Below are 13,089 nucleotides of genomic sequence, written 5' to 3'. Positions count from 1 at the left end.
CATCACACACTGTTTTACATTTCCTTTATTGCTATTTAAATGCCAAATACATATCTTTCTACACTGCAGCAATGCCTTCTTCAGTAGGACGTTGCTTTGGTTGAACGTTGAACAGGTACAGACAGAGGCTGGACATAGCTTCAAGAGTACAAACTAGAGGTTAAAGGCTAACAACTATGAAGGATGGTTTAATGTTATTTATTTTCATTTAACTTTTATTTAAGCAGGGAGTCCCGTTAATCTCAAATGTATCTTTCTCAAGGGAGCCCTGCATGACAAGATCAGCAGCAATTACACAAAAAATTAGACACAGACAATACAATCAAGGGAACACAATTAACACACACATTGGCAGTACAGGGCAAATAATACTAACTAGAAAAGTACATTTCCTGAAGAAAATGTGTGTGCTTGCTAGCTTGTCTTGAAGTATTGATTGATTGAAAGGATAGGATAGCCAGAACATGTTCAAGCTTGAACGGTTCAATAGTTACTATTGATTATTCATGCTAATTTAGGCAGATTTTAATAGTCATCATTTATAAAGTTTGAAAATGTTAAAGTTGTTTTAATGTTTGTAGTGGAAATGGTTAAAGAGCAGTTGCATTTCAATTGTCTACCACTGTGTTCTTAAGTTTGGAATAATACTGTGAAATTGTGAAAATTATGATAATGGCCTTTTAGTGTAAGAGCGGATTGAAAAATAAATTAGTTAATAGACCAATATAAAAGAGCGTTACAAACCTCTCTGCCAACAACAGCTAGTTCAGTTTTCCCCTCCCTACTGAGATCACTCCCAGACAGTCCTAGCAAAATTCTAGCTATTTTTGTTTCTTTTAGACAACAATCACAGTAAGTTACTTAATTGTTACCCATAAATAATTTAATACTGAGGTTTTTAAAAAGGCAGCATTGGACCTTAAAAGGATGGAGGAATTAAATAATCTATGAAGTGTTTCCATCATCCTGAAATTGTTTTTGGTGTTTCTTGCTTGAATGGTTAGAAAGCAGTGTCCCTGTGAATATCTACCTCTCATAGAAACCACTGACTGTAATGTAAATTATGCACATTTGAAATGATTATAGTTCAAAAAGTATATGCAATATCAAAACGTAGTATGCAAACAATCTAAGTTGGGTCAGTCTGCACATTTCAATGTTGGTTTGGAGTTGATGGCGGTTCAAGAGTAGTAGCGTCTCCATTTTTATGATTTTTAACATTAAAGTTTATGGCCCCTTGATTGCCATTCAAATGCATTGTGGTTGATTTTAAATGTTGATGTAGTTAAATTATATATGGTAATTTCCATGTGAAAGGACTCGAGCACCAACATGTGAAGTTCATAGGAGCATATCAAATTGGGTGTCAAATGAAAGCTAAGAGTCTATGTTTTTGGGAAATTAAGGCATTTCTATCTTAAAAATTAGGCATACGTAATGGCCTTGATTTCTGGTCAAACAGATCTTAGAAGGGTTTTAGAAAATATCTACCAGAAAAGGTCTTAAAAGGTATTAGAAATACATCAAAACACAGTAATGTTGAAATAAAGACCCCTGACAACTAATATCAACACATTTAGCTTGAGAAATGATTTGCCTTTAAGTTTAAGAAACATTGCTTTGTGCCTTGTAATTCCGTTACCAAAACCCTACATATCTATAAGATTTTTTATTTTCTGTCCCTCATGAGTTCACGGAAATAACAAGTAAAGGTAGACCTACCAATTAGTAAATTGTGTTTTTACTGTTTGTTACCAAATCGTTCAGTACACAGATGTCGTTTTTTGGTCCGGTCCAGAACGGCATTGATTTTAATTACCACAAACGTAGATTTTTGGTCCGGTCCATACAGGCCTTGATTTGGCCCAAGCATAGACATCCATGATCGGTGACCTGTTAATTGAAATGCATTCCAGGTGACTACCTCATGATGCTGGTTGAGAGAATGCCAATAGTGTGCAAAGCTGTCATCAAGGCCCAGGGTGCATACTTAAACAAATCCAAATATATTTCAGATTCTTCACTTTTTTGGTTTCTACATGATTCCATGTGTTATTTCATAGTTTTGATGTCTTCACTATTATTCTACAATGTAGAAATAATAAAAATAAAGAAAAACCTTTGAATGAGTAGGTGTGTCCAAACTCTTGACTGGTACTGTATATATACAATCAACAAGATAAAAGCTAGACAATCAGGCCCTCATTGATTTTTTAAATAATATTTGAGCATAAGAAAACAGCATTAGCCATGTCAAAATACTTAGAATTGTAGGAAATTAGCTTAAAGACTGCAATTTTTTCTCTCAGCATGGTAAAATGCATAGAATTACAGGAAATTGGCTTTAAAACTGCAAAATGTTCTTTCAGCTCCATGACAGAATGTGGAATTGCAGGAGATTAGCTTTGAAATTGCAACATTTTCTCTCCGCTGCAAGGATGATATTGTTGACTTATTCTTTGGTCTGCGTATGTTTCTTCACCACTCAAAGCTTATGGTGGGTCGCTACTCAAAAGACACCTCGATTGATGGGTCACAAAGCAAAAAGTTTGGGAACCCCTGCAGTAGTGTATAGTACAGCAAAGACAAGTAAAGTATAGTTCTATACAGTAGGCCTACAGTCGAGTAAAGTTCAGTATAGTACAGTAGAGAACACTAGAGTACAGTATAATGTATTGTACTATACTCTACTGAACTATACTTGAACTCTACTGTGATGTGCTGTATTGTACTCTACTGTGATGTCCAAACTTGTGAAACATAGACGTCTATAATTGGTTCAGATTTGGTCTGGTCCAGACCAACCAAAACCAACCAAATGTGGTATTGTTTGGGGCATAGCTCATTAGAATAATAGCCAGTGTGTAGAATAATACCCATATGATATTGCATATTTCTACCTTTGTGTTCCTATTCAGGATACATCATTATGCATGTCTGTGTAGTACAGATCAGGGACCCATGATGTAATTCTGTTACCGGGTGTAAATCCACTTCTTACTGGAGTTCAATAATCAAAATATTTTTTTGAAACTCAAGGTGTCATGTTATAGCTGACACCCCATTTTTTCTGCAAACATATTTGAATCTTAATTCAGAACAGATATTTATCATATTTATTTATCAAAAATAATTTCTCAAGCGCGCTAAGTCGGGGCTGTCCGCACATTTTAAAGTTGGTTTCATGTTAATAGCTTAAGCGGTTTAAGCGTTAGAGCTAACCGAAGAAATCAAATAGGAGTATGAGTTTTAGAGAGGTCTTGCTTTCAGCAAGCACACCTAATGAGTGTTTTTGTAAGACAATGAAAGCAGTCTGTTAGGTCAGATACAGCCTAAGCTAACATAGCAGGCGTAAAAGAAACGCCTGAAAAAAGATCCGCTGCATACTGGTCTTGACGAGAAGAAAAAAAACAGAGAGCCTGGTCCATAGTGGAGGCAATAGAGTATTGATGTAGATCCTAGATCTGTTGCTATATAGGCTGCTTCTACTCCGAGCCCCACAGTAGTGCTGAGAGCCAGTCCAGCAGGTGAGTTGAGTCCTGTAGTAGGTTCTGTAGAACTAAGGTCAGTTTACACTGGGAGAGGACCACAGCTAGCATCCCAGCTCCCGCGGACAGCGTGATCAGCAAGGGGGACAGAAGGACCAAGGGCCTGGGGGGTTCTGGCTCCAGTCTGGAATAGAATGAATACATACAAAATAGGAGATGATATTCTATTGATTCCCAAGGGGAAATGAATCTGCCTGTCTACCCTTTGGGCTACCTACCTGGTTCTGAAGGGCTGGGCTACGCGCTCCCACTGAGTGAGGATGGCCTGTCGGGCCCCGTCCCACTTTCCCGGCCCTCTTAGGCGGTACTGGTAAGGTGTGCAGGGCCCTAGCAGTACACGCAGCCCCACACTAGGCTCCCTCAGCAGCAGCCCTAGGATGTTGGGACGAACCCCCACCTGCTCAGCCAGGGAGTCCAGGTATGGTATATAATCCACATGGAGAGCTGCCTGTCTGGGACACAGGCAACTGAGAGAGAGAGAAGGGGAGATGATGGAGAAGAGGGAGAAAGAGAGAAAAATTGTGAGGAGAAGTTGTTTGTGACCTCTAGGCCTTAATTTCACTTTGAACAGCCTAGGCCCTAGATTTGGGAACTGACAAGTCTGCAGTTCACAGGCAAGGTAATCACTCATGACAAAGCAAGGCAAATGGCCACTGGTATTGAGGCAGCTCTTCTTCATGTTGTTTACCTCTTCATGTTCCTCTTCGTCTCCGTCTCGATTTTGGACAGCATCGTTTTCCGTGGTGGGAGCTGGGTCAACCCTTCAACAAACAATCATATAGAATTCTAACTTCGCTGTGTTTGCCAGGTATGTATGTGTTTGCCAGGAATGTATATTGAGACAGGTTTGTGTCATTCCAATGCGTGTGTGTGTGTTTAAACCTAATCTCTTGTGGACAGACTATGTAAGATAAATTATATTGTAGTTTGTGAGATTTTAGGGTTTGGGTTGCCAAGATTAGTTTAGACCAGGTGTGTGTGTACCTGCGATGACCCTCGTGACCCAGCGGGCCTGCATCTCCACTGCAGGAAAGATGGGTCCTTTAGTCTGGAACAGACCCATGATGGCCAGCGTGGGGCGCTCGAGAGCTGGAGGGAACACCCGTCTCGAATAAAAGAAGAAAAAAAACATTAACCTAAAGCAACGTCAAGTTAATTATACAGTATGACACCATTTCACCTCTGGCATCTATTAAGTGTTGATCTCTCTTCTGTATCTTAAAGGGGCAAATCCTAACATCCACTTAGGGATGGTTAGAAATGTACTGGGAGGGGAGGGAGGGGATAGGTAGGCTGGTCCAACTCAAAGTGTCATAAAAAAAATGCACCCCCCTCCCCAACGTTAAAAAACATATTCATGTGACCCTCCCCTTGTACTGTAAAATAAATTGCACACCCTCCCCCCTCATGCTCATTAAGCTCAGCGCTAGTTCATACAGGGAACCCGGGTATAGGCTTCAGCGATGCATCAGCTGACATTGCACCAATCATATTCTACAAACACTTCCTACCTTAATATGGCGGTCAATTTAGCTGATCAGTTTTACTCACTCATTCTCTGCTACCTCTACTGCTGTTTGTTGATGGAGAGTATGCAGTTGCATTTTCTTGCACCCACTTACCACCCCAGCCTCCACCTGTTTGGTTCTGTTTCCTTCCTGCCACCCCAGCCTCCACCTGTTTGGTTCTGTTTCCTTCCTGTCACCCCAGCCTCCACCTGTTTGGATCTGTTTCCTTCCTGCCACCCCAGCCTCCACCTGTTTGGTTCTGTTTCCTTCCTACCACCCCAGCCTCCACCTGTTTGGTTCTGTTTCCTTCCTGTCACCCCAGCCTCCACCTGTTTGGTTCTGTTTCCTTCCTGTCACCCCAGCCTTCACCTGTTTGGTTCTGTTTCCTTCCTGTCACCCCAGCCTCCACCTGTTTGGTTCTGTTTCCTTCCTGTCACCCCAGCCTCCACCTGTTTGGTTCTGTTTCCTTCCTGCCACCCCAGCCTCCACCTGTTTGGTTCTGTTTCCTTCCTACCACCCCAACCTCCACCTGTTTGATTCTGTTTCCTTCCTACCACCCCAGCCTCCACCTGTTTGGTCCTGTTTCCTCCCTGTCACCCCAGCCTCCACCTGTTTGGTTCTGTTTCCTTCCTACCACCCCAGCCTCCACCTGTTTGGTCCTGTTTCCTTCCTGTCACCCCAGCCTCCACCTGTTTGGTTCTGTTTCCTTCCTACCACCCCAGCCTCCACCTGTTTGGTTCTGTTTCCTTCCTACCACCCCAGCCTCCACCTGTTTGGATCTGTTTCCTTCCTGTCACCCCAGCCTCCACCTGTTTGGTCCTGTTTCCTTCCTGTCACCCCAGCCTCCACCTGTTTGGTTCTGTTTCCTTCCTACCACCCCAGCCTCCACCTGTTTGGTCCTGTTTCCTTCCTGCCACCCCAGCCTCCACCCCAGCCTCCACCTGTTTGGTCCTGTTTCCTTCCTGTCACCCCAGCCTCCACCTGTTTGGTCCTGTTTCCTTCCTGTCACCCCAGCCTCCACCTGTTTGGTTCTGTTTCCTTCCTGTCACCCCAGCCTCCACCTGTTTGGTTCTGTTTCCTTCCTGCAGGGAGATTGGTACAGCGTAGCTTACTCACTATCTGAAATTATTATGAGCTATCCCGAAGGAGCAGAGCCTAACGCCAAGACTAACGTATTGCATGTTGTAATCTTTTTCTAATAAACGGTTAAACGAATATGTGGTGTTTCCTGTCTGAAATACAATTAACTCAAAATGAAGTTTACGACCACAAATAACAAACCCTGTGTTTATAAACGTGGATATCGACTTTGCCACTTCAGCATGCTTTTGTGGCCCAGTCGATGCCACGCAGGGCTACGGGCCAGAAGGTTGAGGGTTCCCGACCAATGTGGATGTGCAAACTCTCCCTGCCCTTTTCAGTACACTATAGTCATAGCCGGCTGCAGACAATGATCAGCTAGGTAGAAATCAGATTTGCAACATTTTGATGCTATATTTATAATTATATAAAATATCTGCAACGAAAATAATACTATGTCAATCTCTACAAACAGAAAATAGGCCTACATCCCTCCCTACCTTGCAGGCCTACCCAGTATCAAAGGCTTGGCTTAACAATCTCTGAATGTCATCACACTTTTTGGTGTTTTCTAACAGATGTCTCTTTCCATTGATCAAATGGCCGCTGCACAGTTTGGATGTTGGAATTATATTTTGGACGAACGTGTTCAAGTACAAGAGCCTTTTGAAGTAGCCAAACCAGATTTTTTTAAATTGTCACTGGTTGTGTTTATGACAGACATAAAAAGTAATACATTTTAAAAGTTAAATGACAAATATTTAGGCTATATTGAAGCGTTGGGTTTGGGGGGGGGGGGAATAGCTGCTCGGATCGGAGAGGAGGCAGAGCATGCTTTCCTGAATAACTGGGCCTGCTGGGGACACGTAGCCACATTATTATAGAACAACTTGGGAGAATGATGATCCACAACAGACAGCACATCTCAGGATCAGAACTTAAAATACAGCCAGACTGACTGGCTACTGTGCCTTTCTACACCTTATAAACTGTTGAGTAAATAAAAACAATCAGGGGGTGCTTATATAGTCCTGTTTCACTCTACACTGAGTGTACAAAACATTAGGAACACCTGCTCTTTCCATGACAGACTGTCCAGGTGAATCCAGGTGAAAGGTATAATCCCTTATTGATGTCAGTTGTTAAATTCACTTCAATCAGTGTAGATGGGGAGGGGAGGAGACAGGAAGGGGAGGAGACAGGTTTAAGAAGGATTGTTAAGCTTTGAGATAATTGAGACATGGATTGTGTATGTGTGCCATTCAAAGGGTGAATTGGCAAGACAAAAGATTTAAGTGCCTTTGAATGAGGTATGGTAGTAGGTGTCAGGTGCACCAGTTTGAGTGTGTCAAGAACTGCAAATCTGCTGGGTTTTTCACGCTCAACAGTTTCCAGTGTGTATCAAGAATGGTCCACCACCCAAACCGGTGCATATCACACTCCCCCTGAACCCCCATTGGAGTGTCCACAACTGATCCTGGCGTCTCCGCTTATATTGAAAATTGGTTCAGCTTGAAATTATTTTATGTGTGGTATGATGCTAGTTAGCCTATTGAAGATAAGAGGGGTATCCTACGAAGCAGGTTTGAAGAGGTGACTTTGGTCAACTCAGAGTTAACTCAGGATAACCGGTCATACAAAAGTGGCTCACATTTTAGGCAGGTCAATTTCTATGGCAACAAATCCTTCAGAATTAACCTGCTCCGGGGCAGGCTAACTCACGGCTAACTCCACTTACCCTGAATGAAATGACTAAGCCGCAAGTTGAGGACCAATGAAATCAGATTCCCTCCCTTTTGCAAAGGTTATCATCATCCCCTTCATTTGGAGAAGACGACTGATTAAATATTTGAATAATCACATTTTTTTTTGTGTGCAAATTTTTTTTAATTGTAAAATATATCACATTACACATTTAGTAAAGACAGAATGCCTTTTGAATTGTTACATTGTGTGAAGTTTTCGATAGGAGTATGAAGAAAATTGTGCTTGTGCATTGGTAAGCACACCAAAGACGGCATTAACGATAAGTAATAAAATAAAGAGGGCACTTCTAAAAGCATATTTCACACCATAGCCTGCTGAATTTGCAAGATAACTTTTCTTTCATTTTGGCACAAATGAAAATGTAGCACTGTCTCGCCCATGCACGTGCAGTTACAAGCTTGCTAGAGTTCAGTTAGAGGCAGGTGGACAAGCAATATCCACCGGCATAGTACGGATAAGCTGGTTAACTTTAGAAAACCCGGAGTAGATATAGCTTGCTTCGTAGGATACCCCTCTGTACAAACTATCCACCTATACAACTATTGTCACTTTGAATGGTGGCTAGAGGGCAGGATAGACAGACTGGTAGACTATATTGACCTGTGGTATAGTTAGCATGTGGAAAAGTGTAGTGTATATGGCAGGGCTATTCAACTATATTCTTACAGGGGCCAGATGAAAAAAGGTTCATTGCAGGGGGGCCGGACATTTTCCACATGCGATTATTGTTCAGAAGAACTGTATAAAAAAAGAAATGCACACACACACCAATAAAGCAGTTCTTACAATTAAATGTTGAGTGGAGGGCACTCATTCAGCAAGTCGAGGTGCAACCCCCAAAATTGTTGTAGCTTTAAGGAATGGGGTCATAATATTTTGTTGCTTAATCCGTTCAAACACTAGAGACAAATTAATATAAAGAAAAAATTATCAACATGCCACATAGGCGCTAGAAACTGCTAAAAACGACTAAAAACCTCACTATAGACAACTACAATAGTGCTTGTCATTTTGGCACTGAAATCTGATTTTGGTGGGGATTAATTTGCAGATATTTTATTAAGGGTCAGAATTGATCAAAGGGCCAGTCTAAATTAATGAATGAGCCAATCCTGGCACGCAGGCCGCCAGTTGAATAGCCTGGGCATAAGGGAAGTACTAAATCACCTACCTTGATGTAGGGGAGGAGCATGCAAGCAGATGAGGACATTTGGCTAGGATGGAAGACATTATATAGTAAAATCTGCAGAAGGGTGAATGCATTACCCTCCCCCTGTGCCCGAGAAAAAAACCACACAACCCTCCCCTATGTTGGACCAACCCCCCCACCCCACTAAATTTAAAACGGTCCCTAAAGTCGAAATGTAACTTGCTCTATTGACATCAATACATGACTGAGTGAAAATTTGACTTAAGTGGAAGTAAGGATTTGACTACCTGTCCAAGCCAGTATTATAAAAGTACCTGTACAGGTTGAGATCCCACCCAGGTCCTGAACATAGTGACGGGGGCAGGAAGGAGAAGTTGCCATTGTATCCAGTACAGAAGACCACTGCATCGATGTCCTCCTCCGTGGTTCCATCCTGGAACAGCAGTCCGGACCCCTGGAACCCTCTCAGGTCTGGCTTCAGCACTACTGCCCCCTGCAGGATACGGCCTGGAAGGTCATCGTTGATCAGCGGATTTTGCTCTAGCAGCCTGGGATGACAGAGAGAGAAATGAGTGATCGTTTTTTTTGGCTTCGTTTTTTATATTTTCCAATGTTGCCATAGTGCAAACTCTCAAATCCGATCTGATATTTGTCACACCTATGTTTCGGGCTGTAATAGGGTGCTGGTCACCTGTGTGTTGGCTGTAATAGGGTGCTGGTCACCTGTGTGTTGGCTGTAATAGGGTGCTGGTCACCTGTGTGTTGGCTGTAATAGGGTGCTGGTCACCTGTGTGTTGGCTGTAATAGGGTGCTGGTCACCTGTGTGTTGGCTGTAGGCCGTAGAGGCGGTGGTCGTATCGGTGATTAAGGGTTCTCTCTGCAGCCCAGTTGACCAGCGCTCTGGGCAGCAGGGAGGTCAGCAGGACGGTGAGCCGTGAGATGGCCGTCATGTCCAGTGGGAGACCGCTACTGGACATACGAGCTAACACCCACGCCCCCTTACGGGTACTCAGGAAGGTCTGGGATGTAAGAGAGAAAGGGAAAAGGGGGAACAGAGAAGTAGAGAGACAGACATCAATGGCCAAACTCTCTTTACAGTATGAGAACCACTGGGTTTGAACCTGGGTCGCTTTGTACCTCAAGAAAGTATTAGCTTAAATATGTCCTCCTGTGACAGGTGAGCCCCACCTTCTCTGCAGCCCGGCTGATCTCCACAGCGATGTCTCCTCCAGAGTTCCCAATCCCCACTACCACCACCCTCTTCCCCCGGAACGCATCAGCATCCTTATACTCCCAGCTGTGTAGGCAGCGGCCAGGGAACGACTCATGGCCTGCATGGGAAAGAACACTCAGGTGGTTGAAGAGGTATTGTACCTGTTGGCTACACACATCCAAAACACTTCACATATGTAAACATAGGCCATAGAAAATAAAGAAAAAAAAACTTACACACAGTATTGCCGAGGACCTTATGGTCAAAACGTTGACACATCTATGGTGTATCAAAACTGTATATAGAGTATAGTGTATAGATAGTGTTTAGATGCTTTAAACTGACCTGGGAACTGGTCTAGCGGTGAGACAGGCTGTGTGTAGTGTCCTGAACACACCAGGACCCCGTCAAAGACGTGTCTCTGCTCCTGTCCCTCCCTGTTCTCTGTCACCACCTCCCACTGGCCTGAATGACTGAAGTCTGGCCTCTGTCTCACGGTCAGCACGCTGGTCTGAAACACACACAGTAACAGATCATAGAACGTCGTGTAGAGGCTAAATGACTGGGAGAGGTCCATCAAGGGGAGGAGAAGAGAGAGGGGGAGAGAGAAAAGACGAAAGAGAGTGGTGACCTGGAAGGTGATGTGTCTGAGGAGGTCAAAGTGTTGAGCGTAAAGCCTGAAGTACTGCAGCAGCTGGGAGTGCAGCATGTAGTTGGGGTAGTCAGCTGGCATAGGGAAGTCACTGAAACACATCATCTCCTTGGAGGTGTTCACCACCAGAGAGCGGTAGATACTAGAGCGGCCCGGCTCAGGGGTTTCCTGTGGACACACAAATTACATTATTTTCTATTAAAAGGGCCTTTTCCCCCCGAATAGGGCTCTGAGTAAGGTGCCATTTCAGATGCACCCAGGAACACTGTTGGTGATGCAGTTACGAGGGGTCCATCTCTATAGTCCAAAGTGGGTTCCTTTCCTTATATCCTCACCTTGAACCTCCACAACCCCCCGATGTCATCACTGCTCTCGAAGCAGGTAGGCTCCAGACCCTCATCCAGACAGCTCTTGATGCTGGTCAGACCTGAGGGACCCGCCCCGATCACTGCCACACGTTGGGACATACTACCTGTGTGGCGGTCTGTCTTTCTGCAGAGGACTGGAGACACAATAGGAGGCTGATGTGACAGACGCTCTAATTCAGTTTCCACTGACTGAGCCTGTTGAGAAACCATTGCATCACCCCATAGATCCCTGTTATCTTTCCTCCGTCTGCAGTGACAGGTTAAACCAACAAATGTCCAACTCACTCTACCAACATAATCACCACTGAACATTTTTTGATAATTTCATAAACCTGAATAAGAATGCAAACTCATCAAAATCAGTTGACTCTCAACCAGCGACTGTACTCACCTGATCCATAGAATTTGCTCCCTCTCAGCTGGAGTAGTTCTGACTGGAACTGTGTCAAATGCAGGTAATTATTTGGTGCTCTGTGTCATTTCCCCAGGTTAGATGAATGTAGGCATTCTTGGAATTAGTTTATCTGTAGTCTGTAGTTAAACATTATTTTAGGTCAAACGTTCTGATTTTCCCTGAGCTGAGATCCCTGTCCTGCACATACAGACTCTGACCAGCATATTAGCAGAGTAAAGTTCACAAATCGGGAAGTGAACCAAAAGCAGGGTAGGGGAGTGTCCTATAGGTTAACCCTTTACTTGGTTACATAAAACATGAGAGTTGTTACTAGCCCACAGAGCTTAATTTAATCTACCTGAGATTCAATAACATTAACTCATCTCACCATCCACAATGTTGCCTTTAACGTGTTTTGACAGAATCCCCTAGAAGGGGTGGACATGTAAGATAAAGTGCTGACAGCAGGGAGTTATCATTTATTTATTCATGTTTCTTTCCACACAGAAACATTGGGAAGATCTTTATGGGATTAAAAATGATGTGAAGCAGCATAAAATACATGCTTCTTAGTTACTTTGGCAACTAAGAAAATATTTTCTAAACATCCCGCTTTGGCCAACTCCCTAGCAATTTGAGTTCTAGCCTCGCATTTGAGTGACAGCTAGCAAAAGGCCACCCCACCGTATCCAAAAAGGTTGCAGGGCGGGCCCAACGGCTCAGTGTGTGTGTGAATGTATGTATGTATGTATGTATGTATGTATGTATGTATGTATGTATGTATGTATGTATGTATGTATGTAGAGAGAGAGAGAGATAGGTAGAGAGGTAGAGAGAGAGAGACGACATGGTGCACATATCTACAATTTTCGGGGACCACTTTTGGCTCGTGAGTACTACTTTCAGAACTACATGCTAAAAAGTATACAAAAGTAAAGGAGAATCTCTTTAAAGGTTTGTCTTTCTACTTAGTTCTCATGTACAAATATCATACACACTGTCCATTTACATTACATTCTTTGATAGTCTTGACTCCAATATAAACTTCTCAGCAAAGGAATGACAGAATACTGTTTGTAGATCATGTAGTACAGGAGAGGAAGGGGGTGGTGTCCGGGGGGTATTGAGACTCTCTGTGGGTTGTTGAGGAGAGGAGGGAGTGGAGGAGGGGTGTAGGTGTACGGGTGAGAGGGTGGTGTTAAAGCTTTCTGGGTGGTGATGGTGGAGAGGGGGTGTAGGTTGAGCTAATAGGGTTAAAGTGAGAGGAGGGTGGAGGTCAGGCTGTCCTCGGGTGAGGTTGGAGGTAAGGTAGATGAGGGAGAAGGGGGGATAGAGGTTAAGGTAATAGGGTGAGAGAGGCGTGGGTGGTATACCACAGCCAGGGACTGGTTTTTCAATACCATTTGAAA

At 43.4% G+C, this 13,089-nt stretch overlaps 1 protein-coding gene across 1 annotated transcript; it reads right to left on the bottom strand.

Annotated features, from left to right (window-relative positions):
• Window positions 1-7: 7 nt before the first annotated feature.
• On the bottom strand, window positions 8-11,920 carry LOC129855335 (flavin-containing monooxygenase 5-like). Its single transcript, XM_055922878.1, has 11 exons — window positions 11,678-11,920; window positions 11,254-11,420; window positions 10,898-11,086; window positions 10,612-10,777; window positions 10,242-10,384; window positions 9,873-10,072; window positions 9,368-9,601; window positions 4,533-4,654; window positions 4,237-4,309; window positions 3,767-4,015; window positions 8-3,672 (listed from the first exon to the last, which is right to left on the bottom strand). Exons 2-11 carry the CDS (start codon window positions 11,383-11,385, stop codon window positions 3,486-3,488), a joined length of 1,695 nt encoding a protein of 564 aa, XP_055778853.1. The 5' UTR covers window positions 11,386-11,420; window positions 11,678-11,920; the 3' UTR covers window positions 8-3,485.
• Between the last annotated feature and the right edge of the window lie 1,169 nt (window positions 11,921-13,089).

The sequence above is a fragment of the Salvelinus fontinalis genome, chromosome 5, assembly GCF_029448725.1.
Source record: "Salvelinus fontinalis isolate EN_2023a chromosome 5, ASM2944872v1, whole genome shotgun sequence".
Classification (NCBI taxonomy): Eukaryota; Metazoa; Chordata; class Actinopteri; order Salmoniformes; family Salmonidae; genus Salvelinus; species Salvelinus fontinalis.
Note: the sequence above shows the minus strand (reverse complement) of the source record. Positions and strands in the feature narration are given on the sequence as shown.

Coding starts and splice junctions, on each gene's coding strand:
- LOC129855335 (XM_055922878.1), bottom strand. CDS start 11,385: ATGTCCCAACGTGTGGCAGTGATCGGGGCGGGTCCCTCAGGTCTGACC. Junction 10,778..10,897: donor TCAGACACATCACCTTCCAG/GTCACCACTCTC, acceptor TGTGTGTTTCAG/ACCAGCGTGCTGACCGTGAG. Junction 4,016..4,236: donor ACGAAGAGGAACATGAAGAG/GTAAACAACATG, acceptor TCTCTCTCTCAG/TTGCCTGTGTCCCAGACAGG.